Source organism: Salarias fasciatus, chromosome 13, assembly GCF_902148845.1.
Source record: "Salarias fasciatus chromosome 13, fSalaFa1.1, whole genome shotgun sequence".
Taxonomy (NCBI): domain Eukaryota; kingdom Metazoa; phylum Chordata; class Actinopteri; order Blenniiformes; family Blenniidae; genus Salarias; species Salarias fasciatus.
Genome location: NC_043757.1, coordinates 27,686,186 through 27,712,495, shown reverse-complemented (window position 1 = coordinate 27,712,495; position 26,310 = coordinate 27,686,186). Strand labels below are relative to the sequence as shown.

General features: G+C 57.7%; 4 protein-coding genes across 11 annotated transcripts in view; 2 read left to right on the top strand and 2 right to left on the bottom strand.

Annotated features, from left to right (window-relative positions):
- Positions 1–625: 625 nt before the first annotated feature.
- pcca (propionyl-CoA carboxylase subunit alpha) lies at positions 626–7,246 on the top strand. The gene is made up of 23 exons (XM_030107093.1): positions 626–690; positions 1,094–1,195; positions 1,293–1,340; positions 1,457–1,525; positions 1,672–1,785; positions 1,897–1,950; positions 2,116–2,247; positions 2,383–2,419; positions 2,500–2,578; positions 3,712–3,814; positions 3,886–3,980; positions 4,088–4,238; positions 4,311–4,454; positions 4,544–4,618; positions 4,742–4,810; positions 4,893–4,968; positions 5,036–5,249; positions 5,319–5,421; positions 5,497–5,595; positions 5,674–5,727; positions 5,940–6,080; positions 6,666–6,743; positions 6,883–7,246. Exons 1-23 carry the CDS (start codon positions 637–639, stop codon positions 6,949–6,951), a joined length of 2,160 nt encoding a protein of 719 aa, XP_029962953.1. The 5' UTR covers positions 626–636; the 3' UTR covers positions 6,952–7,246.
- Positions 7,247–7,370: 124 nt separating this feature from the next.
- Positions 7,371–11,908, bottom strand: tm9sf2 (transmembrane 9 superfamily member 2). Its single transcript, XM_030107096.1, has 17 exons — positions 11,647–11,908; positions 11,021–11,088; positions 10,844–10,937; positions 10,649–10,776; positions 10,448–10,577; positions 10,243–10,367; positions 9,966–10,077; positions 9,793–9,872; positions 9,609–9,717; positions 9,366–9,498; positions 9,167–9,286; positions 8,946–9,003; positions 8,712–8,871; positions 8,391–8,542; positions 8,181–8,292; positions 7,919–8,090; positions 7,371–7,841 (listed from the first exon to the last, which is right to left on the bottom strand). The coding sequence occupies exons 1-17, from the start codon at positions 11,761–11,763 to the stop codon at positions 7,774–7,776; spliced, it is 1,938 nt and encodes a 645-aa protein (XP_029962956.1). The 5' UTR covers positions 11,764–11,908; the 3' UTR covers positions 7,371–7,773.
- Positions 11,909–12,322: 414 nt separating this feature from the next.
- On the top strand, positions 12,323–14,367 carry LOC115399389 (THAP domain-containing protein 3-like). Its single transcript, XM_030106712.1, has 4 exons — positions 12,323–12,555; positions 12,645–12,945; positions 13,116–13,268; positions 13,923–14,367. The coding sequence occupies exons 1-4, from the start codon at positions 12,476–12,478 to the stop codon at positions 14,148–14,150; spliced, it is 762 nt and encodes a 253-aa protein (XP_029962572.1). The 5' UTR covers positions 12,323–12,475; the 3' UTR covers positions 14,151–14,367.
- Positions 14,318–26,310, bottom strand: part of piezo1 (piezo type mechanosensitive ion channel component 1 (Er blood group)) — a 41,602-nt gene continuing 29,609 nt past the window's right edge. For 5 of the 8 annotated variants that reach the window (XM_030107066.1, XM_030107067.1, XM_030107069.1 and 2 more), the window contains exons 22-53: positions 26,061–26,265; positions 25,858–25,962; positions 25,479–25,635; positions 25,069–25,312; positions 24,855–24,951; positions 24,527–24,692; positions 24,057–24,146; positions 23,819–23,910; positions 23,185–23,253; positions 22,869–22,969; positions 22,612–22,750; positions 22,456–22,524; positions 22,051–22,226; positions 21,825–21,937; positions 21,577–21,738; positions 21,247–21,505; positions 20,947–21,135; positions 20,693–20,869; positions 20,193–20,632; positions 19,425–19,572; positions 19,172–19,324; positions 19,033–19,094; positions 18,540–18,698; positions 18,252–18,399; positions 17,951–18,139; positions 17,505–17,597; positions 17,219–17,391; positions 16,857–16,979; positions 16,669–16,748; positions 16,370–16,556; positions 16,040–16,181; positions 14,318–15,861 (exon numbers count right to left, since the gene is read on the bottom strand). In XM_030107066.1, the coding sequence (XP_029962926.1) occupies positions 15,733–15,861; positions 16,040–16,181; positions 16,370–16,556; positions 16,669–16,748; positions 16,857–16,979; positions 17,219–17,391; positions 17,505–17,597; positions 17,951–18,139; positions 18,252–18,399; positions 18,540–18,698; positions 19,033–19,094; positions 19,172–19,324; positions 19,425–19,572; positions 20,193–20,632; positions 20,693–20,869; positions 20,947–21,135; positions 21,247–21,505; positions 21,577–21,738; positions 21,825–21,937; positions 22,051–22,226; positions 22,456–22,524; positions 22,612–22,750; positions 22,869–22,969; positions 23,185–23,253; positions 23,819–23,910; positions 24,057–24,146; positions 24,527–24,692; positions 24,855–24,951; positions 25,069–25,312; positions 25,479–25,635; positions 25,858–25,962; positions 26,061–26,265 (4,836 nt within the window). In that variant the 3' untranslated portion in view covers positions 14,318–15,732. The remainder of the gene's footprint in view (positions 15,862–16,039; positions 16,182–16,369; positions 16,557–16,668; positions 16,749–16,856; positions 16,980–17,218; positions 17,392–17,504; positions 17,598–17,950; positions 18,140–18,251; positions 18,400–18,539; positions 18,699–19,032; positions 19,095–19,171; positions 19,325–19,424; positions 19,573–20,192; positions 20,633–20,692; positions 20,870–20,946; positions 21,136–21,246; positions 21,506–21,576; positions 21,739–21,824; positions 21,938–22,050; positions 22,227–22,455; positions 22,525–22,611; positions 22,751–22,868; positions 22,970–23,184; positions 23,254–23,818; positions 23,911–24,056; positions 24,147–24,526; positions 24,693–24,854; positions 24,952–25,068; positions 25,313–25,478; positions 25,636–25,857; positions 25,963–26,060; positions 26,266–26,310) is intronic. The other 3 variants (XM_030107074.1, XM_030107071.1, XM_030107068.1) reach the window with 3 other exon arrangements.

The window sequence follows — 26,310 nt, the reverse complement described above, 5'->3', positions numbered from 1 at the left end:
GTGTGTGTGTGTGTGTGTGTGTGTGCGCGCGTGCGTTTTTCTATACTTGTGGGGACCAAATGTCCCCACAAGTATAGGAAAACCTGGCATGATGTGCCTTGTGGGGACCTTTTTCCGTTTTTTGTTACTGAAAAAAGTAAAAGTGCAAAAACATTTCTTTAAGGTTAGGCTGTGCTGTGGTCTGGGTCAGGGTCAGGGTCAGGGTTAGGGTTAGGGGCTAGTAAATGCATTATGTCAATGAGTGTCCTCACAAGGATAGAAATACAAACCTGTGTGTGTGTGTGTGTGTGTGTGTGTCCGTGTGTCCTGTGGTGGACTGCTCACCTGTCCAGGTGAACCTACACTGTTCTCTGGATCAGAATCAGCACTAAATCCGAGCCTGGAGTCAAACCGAGGACTTCCTGCTGTGAGGTGAGAGCGAACCACTGTCCCACCGTGTCTCCTGTCAACACAGTCCAGATCAAACACTGACCAACATTTCCAATCAGATAAAGATCCGTCTCTGTGTCTGTGAGGTTGTCAATAAAGTTGTGAAGAAAAAGCGCGTGCAGGTGACGCCTCTCTCTCGTCCAATCAGCGCTCGGTAAACACCGCTGCGTCGTGACGTCAGCGCGGTGACCGTCTTTGTTGGGCATCATGGCGGCGCGCGGAGTGTCTCCGTCTGTGAACAGGCTGCTGCAGGCTGTGAAGGTGAGTCCCGGACCGGGTCTGGACCGGGTCTGAGAGGGTCTGAAGGTATGCCACCCGGTCGGAGCCTCGGAACCGGCCCTGAGGTGAGCCCAGAACCGGGTCTGGACCCGGTCTGGACCGGGTTTGGACCAGCTGAGCGGTCCAGAGGAGCCGTTCTGGAGCGTCCTCTGTTCTCCAGGACAGCTGAACTCACCGGAGCTGTGAGGTCCGGCCCGGTTCTGGAGGGAGTCCGGTCCTGTCTGTGGGTTCAGCTCAGACCACAGAAGACGACTCTGGTCTGGGGAGTCCGGAGGATCAAAGGGTCAAAGGTCGCCCTCCTCCTCTGGGTGGACCTGAGGCCAGCTGTCTCACTCCGCCTCACTCCGTCTCCAGAGTGCTCCTCAGTGCCTGTTCTCCTCTGCAGTGTTCCTCGGTCCAGGCCAGATGTTGCGCCCTGCTGCAGTCCAGATGTTGTGCGGCCCACGGCCGGGCGCAGTACTCCACGGTGCACAGTCCCCAGGAGAAGGTGGTCCAGCTGTGCATGTGAGCGTGCCGGTCCAGCAGAGGCTCACCGCCACTCATCTGTCCCCTGTCCTCTGTCCTCTGTCCTCTGTCCTCTGCAGACCTTCGATAAGATCCTCATCGCCAACAGAGGGGAGATCGCCTGCAGGGTGAGACGTCCCGCGTTCTCCGGGCTTATCTGTGTCTTCCATGTGTCCTCCTGCCGTCCCCCTGCCGTCCCCTGTCCCCCTGCCGTCCGTCCCTCTGACTGCTGTTTCCCCTGCAGGTGATCAAGACGTGTAAGAAGATGGGCATCCGGACGGTGGCGGTCCACAGCGACGTGGACGCCAGCGCCGTGAGTCTCAGCTCGTCCTCGTCCTGACGTCACACTGCCACTGGACTTCACACTGTGTGTGTGTGTGTGTGTGTGTGTGTGTGTGTGTGTGTGTGTGTGTGTGTGTGTGTGTGTGTGTGTGTGTGTGTGTGTGTGTGTGTGTGCAGGTCCACGTGAAGATGGCGGACGAAGCCTTCTGTGTGGGTCCCGCCCCCACCAGCCAGAGCTACTTAAACATGGACGCCATCATGGACGCCATCAGACTGACGGGAGCGCAGGCTGTGAGTGTTGTACAGACGTGTGTGTTGAGGGAGAGCCATAGATCTGGGTGACGGGTGTGTGAAGGTGTGTGTGTGTCAGAGAGCCATGGATCCGGTGCTTCCTGTGTTCAGGTCCATCCCGGCTACGGCTTCCTGTCTGAGAACAAAGAGTTCGCCAAGCGGCTGGTGAGTGTTCTGCTCAGGTGACTCTCCGCCTGTCCCCGGCAGCGGGACAGGACGGGACGGGACGGGACGGGACGGGACGGGACGGGACGGGACGGGCCCCCCCCCCCCCCCCCCTCCTCCCCCCTCCCCCCTGGCCGTGCTGACTGATGAGTGTTTCCCGCCCAGGCAGCAGAAGGCGTGTCGTTCATCGGCCCGGACACTCACGCCATCCAGGCTATGGGTGACAAGATCGAGAGCAAGCTGATCGCCAAGGCCGCCAAAGTCAACACCATCCCGGGGTTTGATGGCGTCGTCCAGGTACACACACACACACACACACACACACACACACACACACACACACACACACACACACACACACAGATCAGTTCTCTGACGTTAACAGAACCCAGAGTTCTCCTCCTCTTCAGTAACGGTAATCTTCTTCCTCAGAATGTGGAGGAGGCTGTGAAGATCGCTCAGGACATCGGTGAGGAACCGCTGTCGCCTGGCAGACAGAAGAACCCTTCAGGTTCTGTCAGCGCTCTGACCTGGTGCCTTTCTCCTCAGGCTACCCGGTGATGATCAAGGCGTCTGCAGGAGGCGGAGGGAAAGGCATGAGGATCGCCTGGAACGACGAGGAGACCAGGTGTCCTGCTTGTTCTTCTTGAGAACCATATCCACTGTTCTGCAGAACGTTGGGCTGCTTTAATTTAGGAGGAGGGGGCAGATAACAAAACATGAAGCTCCAGCTACTTTTCCTCTGTGGAAACACAGAAACGTAAGTAGAGACTTCCTGCAGACCCAAAACTCAGGACCATAGATGAGGGTGGGAACATAGACTGACCAGTGAATCCAGAGCTTCGCCTTTCAGCCCAGCTCCTTCTTCACCACAACGGACCGATACAACGACCGCATCACTGCAGACGCTGCACCAATCCGCCTGTCAATCTCACCTCCATCCGTCCCCCACTGTGAACAAGACCCCAAGATACTTAAACTCCTCCACTTGGACCTGAGTCTCTCCACCAACCTGGAGGGGGCAAGCCACCTTGTTCCAGTCGAGGACCTGGGCCTTGGATCTAGAGGTGCTGATCCTCATCCCTGTCACTTCACACTGGGCTGCAAACCGCCCCAGTGCATGATGGTCCAGGTTCAGTGGAGCCAACAGGACTACATCATCTGCAAAAAGCAGAGACGAAATCCTGCGGTCCCCGAACCGGACCCCCTCCGGCCCCTGGCTGCACCTAGAAATTCTGTCCATAAAGATTATAAACAGAACCGGTGACAAAGGGCAGCCCTGCCAGAGCCCAACATGCACCGGGAACAGATCCGACTTACTGCCGGCAATGTGGACCAGACTCCTACTCCGGTCGTACAGAGACTGGATGGCCCTGAACAAGGGGCCCCGGACTCTGTATTCCCGAAGAACCCCCCACAAGACACCACGAGGGACACGGTCGAACGCCTTCTCCAAGTCCACAAAACACATGTGGACTGGTCAGGTGAACTCCCACGAAAAGTCAAGCACCCTATGGAGGGTCTAGAGCTGGTCCAGTGTTCAGGACCAGGACGAAAACCACATTGTTCCACCTGGATCCCAGGTTCAACCCCCCCCACACACACACACACACACACACCCCGAACCGCAACCCTTTAATGTCTCAGTCGTATACAGTCTGCTTCAGGTTGGATCTTTTCTTCGGTGAAGACTTCCTGACTGACTTCACCATTGTGTGTGTGTGTGTGTGTGCGTGCGTGCGTGCGTGCGTGTGTGCACAGGGAGGGTTTCCGCTTCTCGTCTCAGGAGGCGGCGTCCAGCTTTGGAGACGACCGGCTGCTCATCGAGAAGTACATCGACAACCCCCGACACATCGAGATCCAGGTAGAGCAGCGGCTCCGCCCCGCCGGGGGAACGCCGCAGGCTGCTGACGCTCTGCGTCTGGTCCGCTTCAGGTTCTGGCCGATAAACACGGGAACGCGCTGTGGCTGAACGAGAGGGAGTGCTCCATCCAGAGGAGGAACCAGAAGGTGGTGGAGGAGGCTCCCAGGTCGGTCCGGAGTCCTGCTGTGAAGGAACCTTTACATTACATCCAACACTGATGGTGGATGGTCCGCTCAGAATGTGATGGGACTTCTTCTTCTGGTGTTCCTGCAGCACCTTCCTGGACCCGGGCACCAGGAGGGCCATGGGGGAGCAGGCGGTGCAGCTGGCGAAAGCCGTGCAGTACTCGTCTGCCGGGACCGTGGAGTTCCTGGTGGACTCTCAGAAGAACTTCTACTTCCTGGAGATGAACACCAGACTGCAGGTCTGTGCCGGGCTGGGGGGGTCTGGGCGGGTCTTTGGGGGGGGTCTCTAATCGTGTTCTTGGCGTGTTCAGGTGGAGCACCCCATCACAGAGTGCATCACGGGCCTGGACCTGGTGGAGCAGATGATCCGGGTGGCCAGAGGCTACGAGCTGCAGCACCGGCAGGAGGACATCCCCATCAGGGGCTGGGCCGTCGAGAGCCGGGTGTACGCCGAGGTGGGCCCCCCTCCCCGGGCCGCGGTCCTGCCACGCAGAACCCCGTCCGGGAGGTCTGACGCCCGGCTGTCGGTGTTCTCTCCCGCCAGGATCCCTACAAGTCCTTCGGTCTGCCGTCCATCGGCCGGCTGTCGCAGTACCAGGAGCCGCTCAGCCTCAGCAACGTGAGTCTGGACTGTCACGGTCCGGTCAGACCTGGAACCCGCTAATGGACCAAAACACACGTTCTCTGACATCTGAAGTGAGGTTCCACATGGAGAACCGCCTCAGCTGCTTCTCTCTCTCAGGTTCGTGTCGACAGCGGCATCCAGGAAGGAAGTGACATCAGCATCTACTACGACCCCATGATCTCCAAGGTGGGTTCTTCAGGATCTTCTCCAGGGTTCTCTCTGGTTCCCTCTCTGGTTCCCTGACTGGTTCCCCCTCTGGTTCCCCCAGCTGGTGACCTTCGGAGCGACCCGGGCCGAGGCTCTGTCCCGGATGGAGGCGGCTCTGGACCATTATGTGATCCGAGGTAAGGACCGGTTCCGCGGCGGCGGCTCTGGTTCTGCGGGCCGGGTTCTCACGGGTCTGCCCTGCAGGGGTCGCCCACAACATCCCGCTGCTGAGGGAGATCATCACCCACCCCCGCTTCGTCTCCGGAGACATCAGCACCAACTTCCTGCCGGAGGTTTACCCCGACGGGTTCAAAGGTCACCGGCTGGGAGCCGCCGGGCGCCGGGAGCTGCTGGCCGCCGCCGCCGCGCTGCACGTCACCGCGCAGCTGAGGTCGCACAACATCCTGGGAGAGCTGAGGTGAGACTGGACGTCCTTCATCCCGGTCCACACCGACGCCTGCTGACCCCGGCCCGCCCCCGTCCTCAGGGTGTCCTCGTCCGTCCCCCGGGCGTCTCGCTGGTCTCTGGCTGCCGAGTTGGGCGACGACCGTCTCTCTCTGGAAGTCTCTAAATCGGGAGACGTCTACTCGGTGAGTGTCTCGGCCGTTGGAGCTCCTGAAGGCGCCGGCCCGACGCTGAAGCTGTCCTCCTGTCCTCCTGTCCAGGTGGAGGTGGACGGAGGGACGGTGGAGGTCAGAGGTCAGTGGAATCTGGCCTCCCCTCTGCTGCCCGTCACCATCAACGGCTCGGAGCGCATGCTGCAGGTGAGCGGCGCCCGGCGGACCCCCCAGACCCTCCAGACCCCCCAGACCCGCCTGACCCAGTCCTGTGCTGTGTTTCAGTGTCTGTCCAGAGACGCGTCCGGCCTGGTGGTCCTGCAATACCTGGGCACCGTGGTGAGGCTCTGCTCTGGACGTCCACTCTGTGAGACAGGTGGACAGACCCGAGGTTGAGTGTCTCTGCAGCAGCCGCAAGGACCAGCTCACCTTTCAGAACGCTCGAGTTTTCTGTCCTCTCTTCGGCTCCGTCTCGTGTCCTCGTCTCTGCGGCTCCGTCTCGTGTCCTCGTCTCTGCGGCTGTCTCGGTAACCCCGGCGTCTCTTCTCCAGTTTAAGGTCCGGGTTCTGTCCAAACTGGCCTCCGAGCTGATGTCCTACATGCCGGAGAAGGTTCCAGAAGACACCAGCAGCATCCTGCGCTCCCCCATGCCAGGGACAGTGGTGACTGTGTCCGTCAAACCTGGAGACACGGTAAGGTGACACGCATGGACCCCGGGTCGCCGGTTTGAATCCCTGATCAGGACCCCAGCTGCTCCAGTAGGTGACGAGAGCAGATTGGGTCAAACTTCATTTCAGGTTCAGTTTAACATGAAGATCCACAGGATGTTAGACACGCCCACTGGAGACAGTCCAGCCCCGGGATTGGTCAGCTCATCATCCCACTGCTCTTGTGATCGGATTCATTAAATTACTGAACTTATTGAAGTAAAGTGAAAGAAGAGGTGGTCCCAGACGGGAGCCCTGGTGAACTCCGTCCTCCACTGCAGGGACTGCTTTGATCGAAGTCCTGCAGTTTGAGGAACATCAACATCATCTGCTGTCTTTTTATTCCTGTTCAAGTTAGCGATGAGCTTTGAGAGCTAGCAGTAAACCCATCTGAGCTCCACTTGTCTGACAAGTAAGAAAGTCTAAAGGTTTTTCTGTTCAGAATGAGAACGACTCTCCAGAAACCACAAGACCTTCAACTAATGGTGTACCGTCCCTTTAAGAAGAGTGACCCCGGTCCTGTACCGTCCCTTTAAGAAGAGTGACCCCGGTCCTGTCCCGTGTCTGCAGGTTGCAGAGGGTCAGGAGATCTGTGTGATTGAAGCCATGAAGATGCAGAACAGCCTGACTGCTGCCAAACAAGCCAAGGTAACGAGAGGGAGCTGAGGACCAGCTGAGGACCAGCTGAGGACCAGCTGAGGACCAGCTGAGGACCTGCTGGGGACCAGCTGGGGACCAGCTGGGGGTCTGGACTTCAGAGGGGTGAACCTGTGTCTCTGCCTCGCAGGTGAAGAGCGTCCACTGCCGGTCCGGGGAGACGGTGGGGGAAGGAGACCTGCTGGTGGAGCTGGAGTGAAACCAGGACCCACGTAGACCCGTCTGGACCCACGTGGACCCGGTGTGTTTGGTTTGGTGACTGTTAGCTGTTTGTAGAGCTGCTAGTTTGATGGAAGGTCAGTTCACCCACATTCCCAAAGACCAGTTCCCACATGTGGTCTGGCTGTGTGGTTTCTATGGTAACCGCTCCCGGGCCGGACCGGGCTGCTGACACTCCCACGTAACGACACGTGCCTTCGCTTCCTGCAGCAGACCTGCTGCTCTGTACTGGAAGAAAACATCTGTTTCACTAATAAAGACTCATTTTCCACTTGGACTGACTCTGAGTGAACTGATGAGAAACGAGGAGAGGGCCGGGGTCACCGAACCCGACCCCAACCGCCAGGGGGCGGGTCTGAGGTCCATGGAGTGACGGTGGGTGGAGGAAACAGTCCAGGCTCAGTGGTTTCAGACGTAGTGTATTTAAAGGAAACATGAGGAGAAACAGGAAGTTGAAATGTAGAAAAGCGTCACACAGTTTACATTCAGTCGGTTTCCTCGAACAGGAGGGTTAGTGATTCAGGTTAACATGGTCGAACTGTGGGAAATAATAAATACCAGCCTGAAGCTGACGGTTCTCCGGAGGAGCGCCGCTGTAACAGAACCAGGTGAGCTCCACCAGACGCTCAGCTGTCAGGCAGCGCAGGGGGCGGAGCTAACGTAAACCTCTCAGTGTAACGGGGTCCTCGAGTCCACGGCGCCGTCCACATGCTCACACACACTTTAGGCACACAAAGAAAAGAAGAGCGTGGTGTGTCCGGGGGGGACGGGGGGAACCAGAGTCTGTGGAGCGCCGGACGCCTCAGTCCACCTTCACCACGCTGTAGATCTTAGTGACAAACCAGAAGCAGGCGAAGAAGCCGATGGTACCTGGGGACGGAGAGAGCACGGCCTGGGTCAGCACGGCGGGCCGGCGGGAGCCGCCACGCAGCCTCAGCACCACCCACCGGTGAACAGGAAGAAGATGAGCGCCATGATCATGGTGTAGCCGAAGTACAGGATGGTGCTGGCCAGCCCCGCGATCTGCAGCTTGGAGAAGAAGTAGTGGATGGCGTAGACCAGGAAGTAGACGGCGGTGAAGCCGCTGGTCAGGAAGGAGCGCCACTGCCAGTGGTAGTCCTGAGGACGGGGGGCGGGGACAGGGTCAGACTGGGTTATAACGCCCCCTGGTGGCCGGAGGCGGCACAGGCAGGCTGACAGAAACCGCACCTCAGCACACAGGTGGAAGTAACACAGCAGGATGGTGGCTTCAGAGCAGGTGATGACGAGGATGATGAAGACCAGGAAGAGGAAGCCAAACATGTAGTACATCTGGTGGGACCTGGAGAGGAAGAGGAGGAGGAAGAGGAAGAGGAAAGGCATCAGCACTGACGACCCGGCAGGAAGCTCCGGGGAGCAGAGGACTCCGGTCCTCCTCACCAGATGGAGTTCAGGATGAAGAACAGCTGAATGAAAATACAGCCGAACGGCAGAATTCCCCCCATGACGATCCCGGGGAACGGCTTGGTGTAGAACGACTGCTCCGGGATCTGGCGAGGGATCTGATTGGTCCTGACTGGGTGCTCAATACCCTGAAGAAAGAAAAGGAAAGACTCAGTCACCGAGTCCATGTGTTTGAGTGGAAATCAGACTGTCCCGTTTACATGAAGACTGAACGGAGATCAGACTAATGGATTAAATGCATAATCAAAAGTTAACGTCCAGCGATAATGTGCGATCACTCTGACTGGATCCACTTACCGTCTTCTTGAAGCCGAAGTAGGCTCCGATGAAGGTGAGAGGAACCGAGATGCAGAACCACAGAGCCAGGATGGCCACCAGGGTCCCGAAAGGCATGGCTGCCGAGGAGCCCTCCCCCCACAGGATCAGGTTCATCACGAAGAAATCTGCAAAGACCACCCTGAGGGGGGGCAGGGGGGAGCCGTGACGGACCCGATCCAGCCCACCAGGACAGAGACGGAGAGGGAGACTCACCCCGGACACAGGAAGGACGTCAGCAGGACGTTGGTCTTCCACTTCTCTCCTCCGAACGCTGAGGGAAACAACGCAGATGAAACCTTCACTTCAGCTCCACAAAACTGTGTGTGTGTGTGTGTGTGTGTGTGTGTGTGTGTGTGTGTGTGTGTGTGTGTGTGTGTGTGTGTGTGTGTGTGTGTGTGTGTGTGTGTGCGTGCGCGCTCCCTCCTGGTTCTTACACTTGTAGAGGCGAGCAGCCACGTATCCAGCAGGAGTTCCCAGAAGAACCCAGAGAACCACAGCGCAGGTCATCAGAGCTCCGCGGTTGGCCGGAGAGAGGAACCCGAGGCAGGCGAAGACTGGAGAGCAGACAGGCGTCAGTCCGGTCCCCCCGGGACGTGGACCGGCTGAAGGAGGACGGAGGACGGAGACACTCACACAGTGTGACGAAGGTCATGATGAAGATCTGAGTTCCGGAGCCCAGAAACACGGACAGCAGCATCCCCTTCTTAGGAGGCCGGAACACGTCTCCGTGGACCAGCTTCCAGCCGAACTCCTCCTGAGCATCCTCCTGCACGCGAACGCACGCGCACACACACACACACACACGTAGGTGTGTAGCCGTTGCCCTCACACGGCTGTAGCTGTGTCGCTGTGTGGTTGTGAGGATGCGGTACTCACCACAGAGTCCATCTGGTTGTACCTGGCGATGTCTTTGTGCAGCGTCCTCAGCAGGATCATGGCCACCATGCCGGACAGGAAGAGGACGATGACCAGGGAGTTCATGATGCTGCGGACAGACGGACCAGAGGACGGTCAGCTCTCTGGAGACAGCACTGTCCTCGCCGCCTGGCCCGGCCCTCACCTGAACCACTGGATGTTGGTGTGAGGCATGGACTCCAGGATGTAGTCCCAGCGAGACGCCCAGCGGATGGTCTTGTCTTCCTGTCGAGGACAGAACGGCACAAACATGAAGGACGTCCACTGTCGTGTTGGCGGTGGACCGGACAGGAAGCTGAATCCTCCGCAGGGTCTCACCACGAAGCTGACGGAGTAGGTGTACGGGATCTTGAACGCTCCTGTGTGCTTGTTGCTCAGAAACTTGGGTCCTCCGGAGCAGTCCGGACCGTCGCTGTTGGAGTTTTCATAGCTGGACAGAAACAGAGCCGAGTGTGAAAGAGAGGCGAGCCGCCGCTGTGCAGGTCCTCCAGTCCTCCACCAGGGGGGGTCTGGACCCCACCCTGAGGCCAGACTCAGACGCTGCCCAGGCACAGACAGGTCTGATGGAACCATTAGGCTGAGAGACAGACCAGACCTTTTGGGTTCGATCTTGGCGGCGACCAGCCGAGCGCCCAGCTGCTCGTGCTCCACCACGTGGTAGTGGATGGTGATGTCCACGTGGTTGAAGATGTAGAAGGCATCCTTCTCGTTGAAGTTAGACTGCAACACACAATCAGGTCAGAAACACAACCCCGGGTGGACGGGGATCAGACCGGGACCGGACCGGGACCGGGACTCACGTTGACCACGCAGGCGTCCTTCTGCCTCCCTCCCTCGGTGACGAAGCAGCCGATGGGGAATCCGGGGTTGCAGAACTTCTGCCGCTCCTCCACGTCGTAGCACCAGGTGACCGGCATGTTGTCCACGATCCTTCCACACAGAGAGGGGGAGTCAAGCCACGCCCCCTCCGGCCGGCCGCCGGCGCCCCCCGGCGTACGTACCAGTGGTGCTGGTAGTTGAGCAGCATCCCCTTCTTGAGGAATTCCAGCTTGGCCTTGTCCGCCGGGTTGCTGGTGTCGTAGGTCTTGGTGCAGACCGGCTGGCACACCGCCGGCTTCTTAAAGTCAAACTACAGACGACCCGGCGTTAGCGGGAAGCTAATGCAGGTCAGCTCTGCTTGTGGTTGAGGAGGGTACCTTGTACGGCGAGGGCTCGATCCTCTCTCCAAACAGAACCTGGCCCAGGTTCTCAGAGGGACGCTTCCTGGATTTTTCTGAGCAGAAGTCAAACCTGGAGGAGGAGGAGGAGGAGGAGGAGGAGCTGATCAGCACATGTTAGAGTCCTGACGGAGGTGCTGCTGAAGATCCACTCACGCCGTGTATTCGTACGGCAGGACCGACTCCACCGAGTCCAGCCTGTTGACGAACAGCTCGATGGTGGACTGCAGGGAGGAGGAGGACACGGGTCAGGAGGACGGCTCGGGTCTGGAGGAACCGGTCCAGACTGACCCTCCCAGTCCGGACCGGAGGTCTTCTCCTTACAGCCTGATTCACGTTCAGCTGCAGGGTTTTCAACCACTCCTCACTCAACGTATTTTCATCTCAGTGTCCGAACACAAGCAATAAGGAGACGTCTCAGCGAGGAAGCGTTCGCTGAATGAAGATGAAAACTACCCAGGCCTTTATATCTGCTCAGTTCTGACGAGATAACGACTCAGCGGATGGTTTCAGCAGGATGCTGAATAATAAACAGTAACAGGAGAGTAAACTCAGCCTGACCGTTACTGAGGGAACGAACCAGAGGTCAGAGGTCAGTCCAGGTGCTGTGACGTCAGGTTAGCCTAGGAGCTGTTAGCATGTGTGTCTGATGTCTTCCTCCACCAGGTCCGGACCTCAGTCCGCCCGTGTTTACCTTACAGTCCAGCACCCGGTTCTGCTCCAGGTCCGGGTCCAGGTCCAGCTAGTCCCCCCGGACCCGGGGTGTGTGTGTGTGTGTTTACCTTGCAGTCCGGGACCTGGCTCTGGTCCCCCTCGCAGAAGCTGACCGGAGCCAGTCCCGGCAGGTAGAACCCGGCGGCCCGGCCCAGCAGCCCGGCTCCGAGCAGCCACAGGATCATATCCGGTCCTCAGAGCAGCCCGAACGGCCCGGAACACTCGGACGGGATCCTTTCACTCTGGATCACGCAGCATGTGACGCTCCGCGCAGCGTCCCGCACACTCTGCGGGAGCAGACACGTCACGACCGGAAGCGCCGCAAACACTGCAGCGGTGCATTGTGGGAAAATAAGCCAATAACAATAACAAACAAATATATATATTAATTTCTGAAAAACTTTGGAGATTTTGACTTGCTGTGGAAACCTGTACTATTGGTTAGAGTCATTGTCAGGAACACTCAGAGAAAAATAATATAGATTTTCTTTTCCATTGTAAATCTTTTTTCTTTTCTTTGGGGGGGGGGGGGGCTCTGTTAGGCACTTCATACAAAATATTTATTTGACTTAAATTCCTCCCAAGCACTCAGCCAAATGTTGGAAATGTATATCAAATAAGACATAAAAAATACATGACCAAGGATTGTTAAAGCCACCTTTACTTCAAAAAAAATACTCTGTTGTTTTACCAGCCGTGTTTTCAATAAAGTTTTTACAAAACGCCTGTGTTTACGTCGACGTGGCCGCCATCTTGGACCGGGCGTTCGTCACGTCTTGACCGGAGGAGGAGAGGAGAAGGTAAGAAACCGAAGAAAGAGAAGAGATATTGCAGGAGGAGAGATACTGGAGAAGGAGAGAACCGGGGAGGGAGAGAACCGGAGGAGGAGGAGGAGAGATGCCGGAGTCGTGCGCTGCGTGGGGCTGTAAAAACCGCCGCACGGTGCGGACCAAGAATCAGGGGATCACCTTCCATAAGTAAGAGCGGCCGCAGGGCGGGGCGGGGTTCTGGGTTCTGGTTCTGGGTCTGGTTGCGGGTTTCTGAGCGCCTCCCCCGCTGCGGGCAGGTTTCCCCAGCAGAAGGCTCTGCGGAGGCAGTGGGAGGCTGCGCTGAGGAGGAGAGGCTTCTCCGCATCCAGCTCCTCCGTGCTCTGCAGCGCCCACTTCCGTCCGGAGGACCTCGACACCACGGGCCAGATCGTCCGGGTCAGAGCCGGGGTCAGACCGTCCGTCTTCTGCTTCAGCAAGAGCCTGCAACCCCCGGGGGTCCGCCACGGTTCTACAGCAGCCTCTGACAGAACCAGAACCAGCAGGTCGGCCTCACACAGAGCTGCAGTGACGCCGTGTCTCTCCTCCTGCAGGCGGACAGCGGGTCCTCAGGGACGGAGGACAGAGACGGACAGGCTGCTCCTCCCTCTGCTGCTCCCGCCCCTCCATCTCCTCCCTCTGCTGTTCCCTCTGTTCCCCCTGCTGTTCCCACTCCTCCCTCTGCTGTTCCCCCTGCTGTTCCCTCTCCTCCCTCTGCTGTTCCCTCTGCTGTTCCCCCTGCTGTTCCCTGTCCTCCCTCTGCTGTTCCCTCTCCTCCCTCTGCTGTTCCCTCTGTTCCCTCTCCTCCCCCTGCTGTTCCCTCTCCTCCCCCTGCTCCTCCTTCTCCTCCAGTGTCTACAGAGGCGGAGCCGCAGTCAAACGTGGTGAGTATCAGCAGTGAATGCTTCCAGACATGAACACTGTCGGTGTTTACTTGTTTACTTGTTTACCTGTTTATATCTGCTGGTGATCAGAGCGAATGACTGAGGATTTTAAATGTGAATGCGAGTTCCGGGCATGTCCCTCCGGGAGGACGTTCTGGTTCTTGTCCGGTTCTAGGTCAGTGCTGGCCAGTGTCAACACTGGTTTTAACACAGTTTTAGCCTAGATGTAGCCCAGTCCTAATCCAGTCCGAGCCCAGTTTCAATCCAGTCCTAGCCCAGTCTTAGTCCAGTCCCAGCCCAGGTTTTGACCAGTCCTAGCCCAGTCTTAATCCAGTGTTAGCCCAGTCTTAATCCAGGTTTTACCCAGTCTTAATCCAGTCCTAGCTCAGTTTTAATCCAGTCTTAGCCCAGGTTTTGACCAGTTTTAATCCAGTGTTAGCCCAGTGTTATCCAGGTTTTACCCAGTCTTAATCCAGTCCTAGCCTGGGTTTTACCCAGTCTTAATCCAGTCTCAGGCCAGTCTTAATCCAGTCCTAGCCTGGGTTTTACCCAGTCTTAATCCAGTCTCAGGCCAGTCCCTGCCCAGTTGGAACCCCCCGGTGGGTCACGGTGGCTGTGCACCGCAGAAAGCCATCAGCCTGTCCTTCCTCCCAGCAGGACCACTCGTACGCGCTGCCCGAGTCCTTCAGCGACCTGAAGACCAGACTGAGCGAGGCCTTGTCCCGGGTGGACAGTCTGGAGCGAGAGATGAGGAACGCCAAGGACCGCGAACGGAGGGCCAAGAGCATGCTGCACTTCCTGCTGGCGTACCTGAGGAGGAAGAACCTTCTGAACGAGGAGCTGAAGGAGAGATTCAGCTTCTACTCGGGGAAAATCATCTAATCCGCTTTCTACGTGGACTCGGGGGGTTTTGGGTTGGAGGGTGGGGTTATCTCTGGCTGACTGGGACTGAGGGATTAGCCAGGCTGGACTTCCTGTTTCCTGTCCTCGTCTCTGGCAGCTGCGTTGGATATTCAACATAAGACCAAAAAAACAAAAAAGTCCCGCTGTCGTAGCTGTTAGTATTTTTCATTTTAATAAAGTCGACTGAAAACCCGAATGTTGCGGCTTATTGAGAGACTCGCAGCACCTTGGGCCAGCTGGTCCAGTCTGATGGATTCTGGAGTCTGGTTCTCGGTTTGGATCAGATCTTGAAAAGAGTTTGTTGTCATGTAAACCAATCCTAGTTTAAAAAGACTGGACTGTCCTGATCCCAGCAGCAGGGGGGATTTCAAGGTGGATTTCAGGAAGAAAATGGAGCAAAACTTTTAAAATTGGTCAAAAATCAGTTTGTATCGTTTATTGTTGATGCTTTTATTTGTATTTTGGTCTGGGTTTGTTGAGATAAAGTAGACACAGGCTGCCAGCGAAGCCTGTCAGGACAGTAACGTGAAAATGAAACTGATCTTGTCTCCATGGAATCAACACCAAACAGGAAACCAACGCTTTCAGAGAGGCGAGAAGACAGACGAGGTTCTGTTCATGACTGGAGGACAGAACGCTGCGGCTCTGCAGGGGTCCAGCAGAGGGAAGTGATCCACTTCCTCCTGGTCCTGGATCTCAGTCCTGTTCCTGGAGACCAGCCTGGATCCTCTGGTAGAAGCAGCAGTGACAGGAGCTCAGATCCTCCTGCAGCAGAGCAGGAGAACCTGCTGGAGGACCTGAACGGCCTTTACTCTGATAACTGTTGGATATTTAGGCTTTTTTTGTTTTAACTCGAAACCTTTTCAAACGATGCACCATGTGTCAGTGATCAGACGATCACTAAAGACCTGGTCAGTAGAACCGGATGTTCCGTTCCTGTTGTGTTGGAGCCATGTCGGCTCTTCTTCCTGTGGTTCTCTGCACTGCTGCTGGTCCACATCGTGGACCGGTCCATTCAGAGCACTGCTGATCCGGACTCGGTATCTGGAGAACTGTGCATCTGGATCAGGGCCGTTGGATCCAAAGCAGCAGGTTCATTCTGAGACCAAAGACCCGAGACTCTGAAGGTCCTCAGCGGTTTTATTGGGCGGGACCTGTTTCACACAGCGGCCGCCTGTTTCTGCAGCTCTCCGAAACCAGAGAAACGTCAAGGAACGGGAATCAAAGTGTGGTCCACGGCTCTGTTCACGGTCCCAGGAGCCGGGACGGGCAGAGGCCCCCAGATCAAACATCCAGTCAGAACTATGAAGATCAGGAGGGTTCTGGAGGGGGGGTGGCTTCCAGCGTCACGGTCCAGAAAGTTCAGCCAGCGCTGCAGACACTGGCCGGGCCGCCGGCCCCCCCGGTCCCCCCCCCCCCCGCCCCCCCACAGCAGTCCGGACCGGCTGCTTCAGTCAGAGACCCGGCAGCAGGAGTCCAGCAGGGGGCGCTGCTCCCTGGTTGTGTCAGTTCAGCGTGCACAGGACGCGCCCCTTTAACGGTCCAGCTCCCGGACTCCCGGTCAGGGTCTGTCTGCGTCCCGGGTCTGGACGTCCCTGGTCCACTTGATCATGGTCTCTGGAGAGCGGTACAGGAAGATCAGCTTGGAGTAGAGCTCCTCCTCCAGCTCCAGCTCGCCGGTCTCACGCACCTGGAACACACACACACACACACACACACACACACACACACACACAGCGTGACATTCTCAAAGTAAAGACGTGTGTGTGTGTGTGTGTGTGTGTGTGTGTGTGAGTGTGTGTGTGTGTGTGTGTGTGTGTGTGTGTGTGTGTGTGTGTGTGTGTGTGTGTGTGTGTGTGTGTTCGAACCAGGAAGATGTCGGTGCAGAGTTTGAGGATGCGGTCCACACAGGGCAGCTCCTCGAACATGATGGAGTGAGAGATCTCGCTGAAGAAGCCGCGGACGAACTTCCCAATGACCAGGACCACCGACAAGTACAGGCCCATGATGCTGGGACGGGGACAGGGACGGGGACGGGGACGGGGACGGGGACGGGGACGGGGACGGGGACGGGGACGGGGACGGGGACGGGGATGGGGACGGGGACGGGGGCGGGGACAGAACGGAGCGGCTGAGTGAGGTGGAACCTTCTGGAACCCTCTGGAACCCCCCCTCCCGACCCGGCGGCGGAGGCTCACCCGTATCCGGCCAGGAAGCCCAGGCTGGGCGGGCTGACCTTGTCGTTGAAGATGACCATGGGCAGGACGCCGCGGGCGCTCTGGCAGCCGGCCACGGCGATGTCCCACCACTCCCGGTCGCCGCTGCCGTTCAGCGAGCGGTCGCTGGTCAGGGACAGCGTCAGGTTCATGTAGTCCGCCTCGTCCTCTGGAGGACAAACACAGCGCCAGGGGAATGAGCCGGGGGGGGGGGGGGGGGGGGGGGGGGGGGGGGGGTTTGGTCCCAGAGTGTGTCGGTGTGGAATCAGACGACCTCTGACCTTTGTAAAGCTGGCTGACGGGCTTGGCCTCCGCCCCGTTGGGGGCTCGGATGTAGTTGGGGAACATGTGAGGAACCAGCCTGAGAGAGAGAGAGACGCGTCCGGTTAAAGGCCATCGCTGATATGGACCCGGTCGGACCGGGACGTCCCCGATGGACACAGAGACCCCCCCCAGGGGGGACACCTACACCGGCTCGGTGCGATTCCCCACCAGCAGAGAGGCCAGGTCTGCTCGAACCGGGTTCCCAGGCTCCAGGTCGATGGAGTGCTTGTCAAAGGTGTGTTCCACTGTTCCACCTTTCCCCAGGTCCCTGAGACAGAGACAGGGACAAGAGACAGAGACAAGAAACAGGGACAGGGACAGGAGAGACAGACGGGTCAGCGGTCCACAGACACATCTTCATCCTCACCATCATCATTTCTGATCTCTCTCTAATAAAGGCTCTAAAACGACCCAAACATTCACTCATGTGAGAACAGTCTATGAAACCCAGCAGCAGAAGAACAGCCGGGGTCAGCCGGGGTCAGCCGGGGTCAGCCGGGGTCTGACCTCTGGAAGGTCCAGGCCAGGCGCAGCGTCAGGTCGACCGGGCTCCCCAGCAGCTCCTTGACGACCTCCTGGCGGCTGGGCGGGCTGATGCTCCAGACGGAGCCGGAGCTGCCGTCGATCCGGGCCGTCACGATGTCCTCGGGGCTGTACAGCGTGATGAACTGCATGGCTTTCTGGGAGGACAACACGGAGAGCAGCAGCTGCTGGGTGGTCCCACCGGATCAGGGTTTGGGTTTTGGACGTTGCCTGAATGTGGGACAGGCGGACGTCAGGCGGACGGACTCACGGCGTTGTCTCTGAACTTGTTGGTGAGGTCCTGGTACTCCGTCTCTGAGAAGGCCTGGATGGACTGCTGCTGCACGCTCATGGTGAAGAGAGGCTGCAGACACAGGGAGAGAGAGAGACACCCTGAAGAGAGGGACACCCTGGACAGAGGGACAACACCCTGAACAGAGAGACACCCTGAAGAGAGGGACACCCTGGACAGAGGGACACCCTGAAGAGAGAGACATCCTGAAGAGAGGGACACCCTGAAGAGAGAGACACCCTGAAGAGAGGGACACCCTGAAGAGAGAGACACCCTGAAGAGAGGGACACCCTGAAGAGAGGGACACCCTGAAGAGAGGGACACCCTGAAGAGAGGGACACCCTGGACAGAGGGACAACACCAGAAGGGATCTGTGCGGATTGTGATGTTGTAGATTTGACTGCTGCCAGCTGAGTGTCGGTCACCTCGTATCCGCCCAGCTTCACCGTCACCGTGACGTCGATGGGATGGTTGACCACGCCCACCACCGACCTGACCAATGAGATGAAGAGGAGGGGAAACCAGATGATGCAGATCAGGAAGAAGATGATGAGTCCTCCCATGCCGTATTTCACGATCTTCTTCTTCTTCTGCCCTTTGGGCTGCGGGTATTTCTGAAGGAGGACAGAACTCAAATCAAACCAGGCCACTCTCTCTGTCACTTTCCTGATGGAATAACTACAACACTCCACACACACTTCCTACACACACACACACTCCCCCCACCTTCTCTGTCTCACGGCTGCACTTGATGATGAAGATGTTGGCATAAATGTCCTCCACACACATCCAGTTGGACAGAGACAGAGTGGTGTCGGTCCACACCCAGTCCATGACGGCACGCAGCTCCACCAGGAAGGGCACCAGACGGAACCTGCACACGTGCACACACACGTACACACGCACACACGCACAAAGGCAGGTACTTTAAGTGAGCGGACGCTCGTGGTCCTGCTGGTCCTGCAGAGCCGGGCCCCGCTGTGGACGGGAGCAGCAGCAGAACGGAGAACGTACCCTTGGAAGAGAAACAGGTTGAGGTGGTTGTATTTCTTGGTGAGGAAGTTCCCGAGGATCCGGGTCGGGTATCCGCAGCGGATCTGATAGGCCGACAGGCCGAAGTAAATACACTTGACGAAGTACCAGAGCTGAGCCACGAAGTTCTGATTGAACATCCTGAACACAGCAAACAAAGAGGATTCAGGCTGAAGCCGGTCAGGTGACTGCCTCCTCTCCTCTCAGTCTGATGATCTGGGTCTGGACGTGAGTGACGGTCGGCTACAGCTTTATGCCGATGACTCTGCTCCCTCCTGCTGTCAGTCACTTCTGCCTCAGAACACATATTCCTCTTTCTACGGTAAAATAAATCATAATTTCCTCTGAAACATGTTGCCGTGAATTTAATCCTTCAGATGACCGCCGTATCAGAGACATTTCACTGACTATAGAGTAAAGGTTGAGTGAAGAAGAGCTGATCTTCACTGGTTCCTGTTCCGGAGGGAGAACTGACCTCTCAGTGACGGCCGGCAGGATGAAGAACATCCACAGGTGGATCCCAAACACCAGGATGACCTGAGGAGACACCGGGACAGCGGAGGGTGAGACTCCGTCCCAGAGAGGACGCACGACCTGGAAGGTGAGCGCAGAACCTGGAAGATGAGCTTTCCCAGGACCGCCTTGCGCAGGTACAGGGCTCGGTCGATGATCATGGTGCTGAACTGGATGAGCAGCATCACCAGGAAGGCCTCGGGAACCTGGTCCTCCGACAGCGAGGAGGCGATGTCCGCCGCCGCGCTGTGTTTCTGGTTCCAAACACAAACAGCGGCGTCTGGCGTCAGGACAGTCAGGGACGCGTGGGACGGCTCATTCCGCCCTGTGGGACCGACTCTCACTCCTCCTCACCCCGAAGGCCCAGAAGCCGAAGACGATGATGATGAAGTCGATGACGTCGGTGAGGAACATGAGGGCGTAGACGTCGGTGGCGGCCCGGTACTCGGCGTGGAGGATGTCCTGGAAGAAGCTGTGAGCCGGCCGGTAGACGCTCTGAACCCTGAAGAGACAAATCCCACCGCTCAGCCTCAGCAACACTAATCTGATTCCAACGCCTCTTTAATCTGATTCTATCATCTCCTTAATCTGGTTATAACACCTCCTTAATCTGCTTCGAACACCTCTTTAATCTGATTCTCGTCCAACTTTGTTAATCTGATTCAAACACTTCGTCCAGCCTGATCAATCTTGTTCTATAATCTCATTAATCTGATTCAAACACCTCATTAATCTGATTCAAACACCTCATTAATCTGATTCAAACACCTCATTAATCTGATTCAAACATCTCATTAATCTGATTGTAACGCCTCCTTAATCTGATTCTAACACTTCTTTAATGTGATTCTAACACCTCGCTTTTATGATTTGAACACCTCGTCCAGCCTCGTTAATCTGCTTCCATCATCTTGTTAATCTGATTAAACACCTCCTTAATCTGATTCTAACACTTCTTTAATCTGATTCTATCACCTCGCTTTTATGATTCTAACACCTCTTCCAGCCTCGTTGATCTGATTTAAACCGTAACCCTGGAGGGACCACCCTCCTGGGGTTAGGTGGTCTGACCTGCAGGGACCACCCTCCCGGGTCTGGTCCTGGGTCTGGTCCTGGACTCACCCGGCCAGCAGCACATGCTGGATCTTGTTCCCCACAGCCGTTAACCTCTGGCTGGCGGCTTCCCTCCTCCTGCTCCTCTTCTTCTTCTGGTCCTTCTGGTCCTTCTGGTCTTCGGGCTCGGCGCCGGCCCCCCCTGAAATGGTCCCAGACAGAGCAGATGAGGGGGGCGGAGGCGGGGCGGGGAGTCCAGGAGCAGCGGACCGACCCGGGTCTGCGCCGCCGCGCCTCTTCTTGGCCTTCCTGCGGAACCGGATGCTGCTGCTCTTCTTGGACACGTCTTCTGTCTCCGTGTCTCCCTCCGTCCTCTCCGGCGAGGCAGCTGGAGAGGACTCCCGGACTCCGTCTGTCCCGGGGCCCTCGGGTCCGGCTCCGGGCCCGGCCGGGGGCTGGAGGGGGGCGGCGGCCGAGCTGGTACCGGGCTCGTCGGGGTCCGTGTCGCCCTGCACACACAGCTCGCTGTAGCGCCGGCAGAATCCCAACAAAACCCCTCCAGGACCAACCTGCTCCACCTGGTTCAGGTCCTCAATCTCCAGGTTGTCCAGAGTGGAGGCGGTGCTGATCCTGTCCTCCTCCACGTCCCCGTCCTCCTCCCTCCTCCTCCCTCCGTCCGCCGCCTCGGCGCCGTCCGGGGGACCCTGCTCCTCCAGCGGGCCCTCGCGGTCCCACAGGCCGTACCTCTGCAGACAGGAGATCAGAGCTGAACTCTAGACCCTGGACCGGCGGGCCGGCGGGCCGGCGGGGGTCTGCGGCGGACCATGAGCAGCGAGCGGTGGAAGAAGAGCGCCAGCAGCTGCAGCAGGTCGTAGCGGATGTAGTTCTCCGTCTTCTCCAGGCCCAGGATCCGCGGCGGGAAGAAGGGCTTGTCTGCGTTCAGGGTCGTCTCGATGGCGCTGTTCCAGGGGAAGAACCCGAACTGGAAGATGTATTTGACCACCACCATCACCTGGGACACACACACACACACACACACACACACACACACACACTTCTTATTCATTTCAGACTGCCTGGTTTCCAGCTGAAACAGGAAGTCCCGCCTCCCTCTGCCCCGGACCTCGGTGTAGACGATGGCGGTCATCCAGAACCTCTTGGTGGGTCTGGGGACGGACAGCATGGCCCAGAGGAAGACCAGGACGGGCAGCAGCAGGGAGATGGCGGAGGCGCTGGCCATGTTGTTGAGCACCATGACGAGGTAGCAGACCAGCTCCGAGTTGGCGGCCAGCAGGTTGTACAAGGCGAACAGCAGCCGCAGCAGCCGGTTCTGGTTCTGGAAGAAGTCCCTGCTCTGCTCCAGCTCCTCGACGAAGAACTGCCTGTGGAGACAGGAGGACCGGGGTGAAGCCGGCTCCACGGCGTGGGGGGGCGGGGGCCGGCGGGACGCCACCTGTCTCCCAGCAGCTCGCTGGCCGTCCTGGAGTGTCGGTTCTGGCTGCCGGACGAGGACCAGGTGGGTCCCCCGCTGCCGGACCAGGGTTCTGGACTCAGCAGGGCTCCGGGTCCCGGCGTGGACCAGCCCGCTGCGGGCCTGGGGTCCACCTCCAGACAGCTGAGGGCCGGAGACACAGGACAGCGCTGTAACCCAGACCCCGAAGCTCCACCCCCTCTGGGACGGGGCGTCCACAGGAGACAGACCTGTATCTGGCCGAGGTCTCCGGGTCCGTCTCGTCCAGGCAGGTCTCCAGGGTGGGGTTCTCGCTGTCCTCAGACAGAAGCTCGTCTGTGGAGTCTGCTGCAGCCTGAGGCTGCTGAGGTCAGAGGTCAGAGGTCACACCGGGGGAAGGCTGAACATGAACCATCAGGGTCGACCCGGTGCGCGGGCGGGTGCGTGGGTGCGTGGGTGCGTGCGCGCGGCGCTGACCTGCTGGATCTTGTGGATGATGAAGTAGCGCTCGTTGCACAGGACGGTGGACGTGTCCCGGTACTGCTTGGTCAGCAGGTTGAGCCACTGCGTCAGGCCGTCCACCATGGCCAGCACGATGGCCCACAGGAAGCGCAGGATGTCCAGGACCCGCTGCACCATCTCCCCGTGGCCTCCTGCACGCACGCACACACACACACACACACACACACACACACACCAGAAGAGCGCTCCCATGATGCATCACCGAGCGTTTGATTTCAACACCTGGACAGCTGCAGCTGTGAGTTAGAGCAGGAGTCTCACACTCCCACACTTGGCTCCAACGCTGCAGAATGACAAAGCTCTGGGTCTTTCCTGCCATGTGGACCCGGACCCCCCACTGAGCAGACCCCCGAGGCCCACCTGAGTCCTGCTCCTCCGCCTCCTCCTCCTCAGACTCCTCAGGAACCTCGAACACGTCGTCTGCGCCTCCTGCAGCAACACAAACCCATTATTGATCCAACGCCGTCTTCCACGTGCACGGCTCCTGAAAGCAACACTCGGACGTGCACGTGAGACCTGGGAAGGCCTCCTGCTGGGACCCGGCTCCGTCTCGGCCCTCCGCTGGTCTCTTCATGCTCCTCTTCATCAGTCTCTGCCTCCGCTGCCGCTCCCTCAGAGCCGCTTTCACACTGCTGACCCAGGCCTGGTAGGCCAGCTGCAGACACACACACACACACACACACACACACACACACACACACACACACCCCAGCAGAGCGTCAGACTCCCTGCTGCAGCTGCAGCATCCAGACAGCTTCCGTCACTCAGAGAACCTGGCAGGCCGTCTGCTTCTGAGGCTTCTGCTCTTCAGACTGCTGCTCCTCCTCATCCTCACTGTCCGATTCAAACAGGTAGTATTCACCCGAGTGGAGCACTGCAACGCAAGAACACACACTGAGTGAACACTGCAACGCCAAGAACACACACTGAGTGGAGCACTGAGTGGAACCTGAAGAAGGACAGGATCACTGACACCACTTCAGCCACGGCTCCCTCCAGGATAAAAACATGAACCTGATAAAACCTGCTGGTCTGGTCCGTGCTGAGCGGAGCAGAGGAGGTCTGTAGTTTAAAAGCTTGTGCTGCTACCTGTAGCATGGTCCAGCCAGGGCTGGTGCCACTTCTTCTTCCTGGACCTCTTCTTCTCTGCCGGGCTGTCTGGAAGCAAACAGAGCAGCCGCAGCGTTCCAGGTGAAGAAGAAGCAGTGCTGCATTTTCTTCTCAGAAACACTGAAGACGGTGCAGTTACATGCCAGGCCATGGGGTGGCGCTGCTGGTTGTTTTTATAATGAAACCACACACACATGCACAGAGAACCATACACTATCAACATGAACTGACGATAAAACTACCAACATCGACTTTAAAACCACCAAAGCAAAAAACTACCAATATGAACCATAAAACTATAATTTGAGCTGAACTGATGACATCTGGAGGCCGCCATGTTCGTTATTGCCATACACTCTCTCATGAGCAAAAGAACTATTGACTGGGACCGTGATGTGCAGTAGCAGCGCCCCCTTTGTCCACTTGTGACGGAACCTGAATGTGTCAGAAAAGTTCCACCTTCTGAACCATTTTCAAAAAGTTGTGCTTTCAGTCTAAACAACCATCGTGCAAACAGACTCCCAAAAAGTTCCATGTTACACAGGTTCCTCATGTTCCTGAGGGTTCTAATGTTCCTCAGAGGTGTGGGCCTCCAGGCGTGCAGCACTCTGACCTGTTCTTCCAGCAGACAGACTCTCATCAGAAGGTTCACTGGTTTTATGTCCGTCTCTGTATTTCTGCTGCTTGGCGCGAATCCGCTGCATCCTGAAGGAAGAGCACTCAGATGAAACTCCAGACAGACCGATGGATCGAGCCTTTGCAGGTAAACCTGGTGGAGCTCTCAGCAGTGGGGCTGGGGAGTGGTGATTAGGGGGAACTGTCCCTGGTTCTGGGGCTCAGCCAACACTTACGATCTCTTGAGCTGGGAGAGAGACTTCTGCTCCGCCTGCTGGTGGAAGCGGATGTTCTTCACGATGCTGGCCTTGAACAGCTCAAAGCCCCTGAAGGACCAGAGCAGAGAGAAGAAGTCAGAGCTGCTCTCAACCTCCTCCTCCACCCAGCAGCAGAGGGTGCTGCTCTGCTGCAGGGCCCCTGGTCTGGGTCCTGTCCCTGGACTGTATCTGGTCTGGGTCCTGTCCCTGGTCTGGGTCCTGTCCCTGGTCTGGGTCCTGTCCCTGGACTCTATCTGGTCTGGGTCCTGTCCCTGGTCTGGGTCCTGTCCCTGGTCTGGGTCCTGTCCCTGGACTCTATCTGGTCTGGGTCCTGTCCCTGGACTGGGTCCTGTCCCTGGACTCTATCTGGTCTGGGTCCTGTCCCTGGTCTGGGTCCTGTCCCTGGACTCTATCTGGTCTGGGTCCTGTCCCTGGTCTGGGTCCGGTACCTGGAGGCCTGCTTGGCTGAAGCCTGCAGCTCGGCGGTCACATGCAGGAAGTAGAAGCTGAGGAAGATCCTCCGCTGCAGCAGCAGGCAGAGGAAGCAGATGCTGTCCCAGATGATCCCGGCCTCCTCCACCGGGAGGCTGCAGGTCTCCGAGCTCACCGACCTCGCTGTGGAGACACACCCAGGCAGGGTCAGGGTCCAGGGGGGTTCCGGTCTGGAGGTTCAGTCAGTACCGGCTCAGGGTACCCAGTCCAGCTGAAGCTCAGAGGATCCAGGATCCAGAGCTCGTAGGCAGGATTAAGGTCGTAGGTACAAGTCGCAGTACTTACGGTCGTAGTATCCTTTGACAGTGCAGACCAAGCTGAAGAGCTGAATCACCCAACAAAACCCATTCTGCATCTCGAACACAAACACACAGGCCAGGATCTGAAACACACACACACACACACACACACACACACACACACACACACACACACACACACACACACGCTGTCACAGTGCCTGGACAGTGTGAGCCTCAGCAGTGGCGGGCTCCCTCACCGACAGCAGGTTCTTGGAGATGATGACGGCCACGGTGTAGATGATGAGGCAGTCCCACAGGGTGAGCCGGGTCCGGGACGCCTTGGCCATCAGCCGGGTGCCGAACAGCAGGAAGAAGAAGCTGGCCAGCAGGTAGCCCAGGCCGAAGACCGAGATCCGGGTGGCCCCCGTGATGAAGACCACCGCCAGCACGAACCAGAAGAAGTGACGGAACACCAGCACTTTGGCCATGTCCAGGTAGCTTCTGGGAGACGCCAGAGACCGCCAGAGACCGCCAGAGTGAGACACACACAGACCGCCAGAGGTAGCAACGCACGCACACACACACACACACACACACACACACACACACACACACACACACACACACACACACACACACACACACACACACACACACCGGGCCGTACCTGCAGTTGATGAAGTTGGGGGCGGGGTTGAACAGGCGGCCCTCCATGGGTTCGGGGTCGTCTGTGTTCTCTCCTGCTGAAACCATCCACTCCTCCACGTGCTCGCTCTCAAACACCCTCCACTGCTGGGACGCACACATCAGCAGCACAAAGTCCGCTGAGGACACACACCACACACCACACATCAAAACAACAACAAACAAAACACAACACACACCAGCATCAGTCCACATGGACACATGTTGAGCACTGGCAGAGAACATCTGGAGAGTCATTCATGTAACATCAGCCACTGATCAGGAGGATGAGACACAACAGGGACAGACAGACAGGACAGGGACAGACACAGGGACAGGGACAGACAGGACTGAAGACTGACCGATGAGGTTTCTGGAATTGGGCACAGTGTAGAAATCCGGAAGATAAATCCACTTAATGAGAGCCGAGTTCATCAGGACCAGAGTGTTCCACCTCCACGGGTAGTCTGCCACCACACACACACACACACACACACACTTCATTAGGAGAGGATTTAGAGGAGGAAGATGCTCTATGGTCGGGCAGCAGACGGCTCCTCCTCACCGATGCAGAGCGCCGGGGGAATCCCGACACACAGCAGGTACTGGCAGATCATGAAGACCGACAGGAAGAGGCAGTATCTGGGCCAGATCTGGGCGATGGCCGCCCGCCGCCGCCTCACCAAGATGGCCACCAGCCAGCAGCCGTGGACGATGACCAGGAAGTTCATCCGCTGGCCAATCACGTTGACCGTCATCAGGAAGCAGATCTGCGGAGCGGAGAGAGACGAGGCGGTCGCTGGCGTCAGGCCTTC

What these genes read in the sequence shown, in the direction of transcription:
- LOC115399389 (XM_030106712.1), top strand. Translation starts at nt 12,476, where the DNA reads ATGCCGGAGTCGTGCGCTGCGTGGGGCTGTAAAAACCGCCGCACGGTG. An exon ending in TCTCCTCCTGCAGGCGGACA is followed by an intron (nt 12,946 to 13,115) that starts GCGGGTCCTCAG and finishes GTTCCCTCTGCT; the next exon opens with GTTCCCCCTGCTGTTCCCTG. An exon ending in CGGAGCCGCAGTCAAACGTG is followed by an intron (nt 13,269 to 13,922) that starts GTGAGTATCAGC and finishes CCTTCCTCCCAG; the next exon opens with CAGGACCACTCGTACGCGCT.
- tm9sf2 (XM_030107096.1), bottom strand. Translation starts at nt 11,763, where the DNA reads ATGATCCTGTGGCTGCTCGGAGCCGGGCTGCTGGGCCGGGCCGCCGGG. An exon ending in CCTACTCCGTCAGCTTCGTG is followed by an intron (nt 9,873 to 9,965) that starts GTGAGACCCTGC and finishes TGTCCTCGACAG; the next exon opens with GAAGACAAGACCATCCGCTG. An exon ending in ACTTCCACCTGTGTGCTGAG is followed by an intron (nt 8,091 to 8,180) that starts GTGCGGTTTCTG and finishes CCCCGTCCTCAG; the next exon opens with GACTACCACTGGCAGTGGCG.
- pcca (XM_030107093.1), top strand. Translation starts at nt 637, where the DNA reads ATGGCGGCGCGCGGAGTGTCTCCGTCTGTGAACAGGCTGCTGCAGGCT. An exon ending in AGCCGCTCAGCCTCAGCAAC is followed by an intron (nt 4,619 to 4,741) that starts GTGAGTCTGGAC and finishes TCTCTCTCTCAG; the next exon opens with GTTCGTGTCGACAGCGGCAT. An exon ending in CTGCTGCCAAACAAGCCAAG is followed by an intron (nt 6,744 to 6,882) that starts GTAACGAGAGGG and finishes TCTGCCTCGCAG; the next exon opens with GTGAAGAGCGTCCACTGCCG.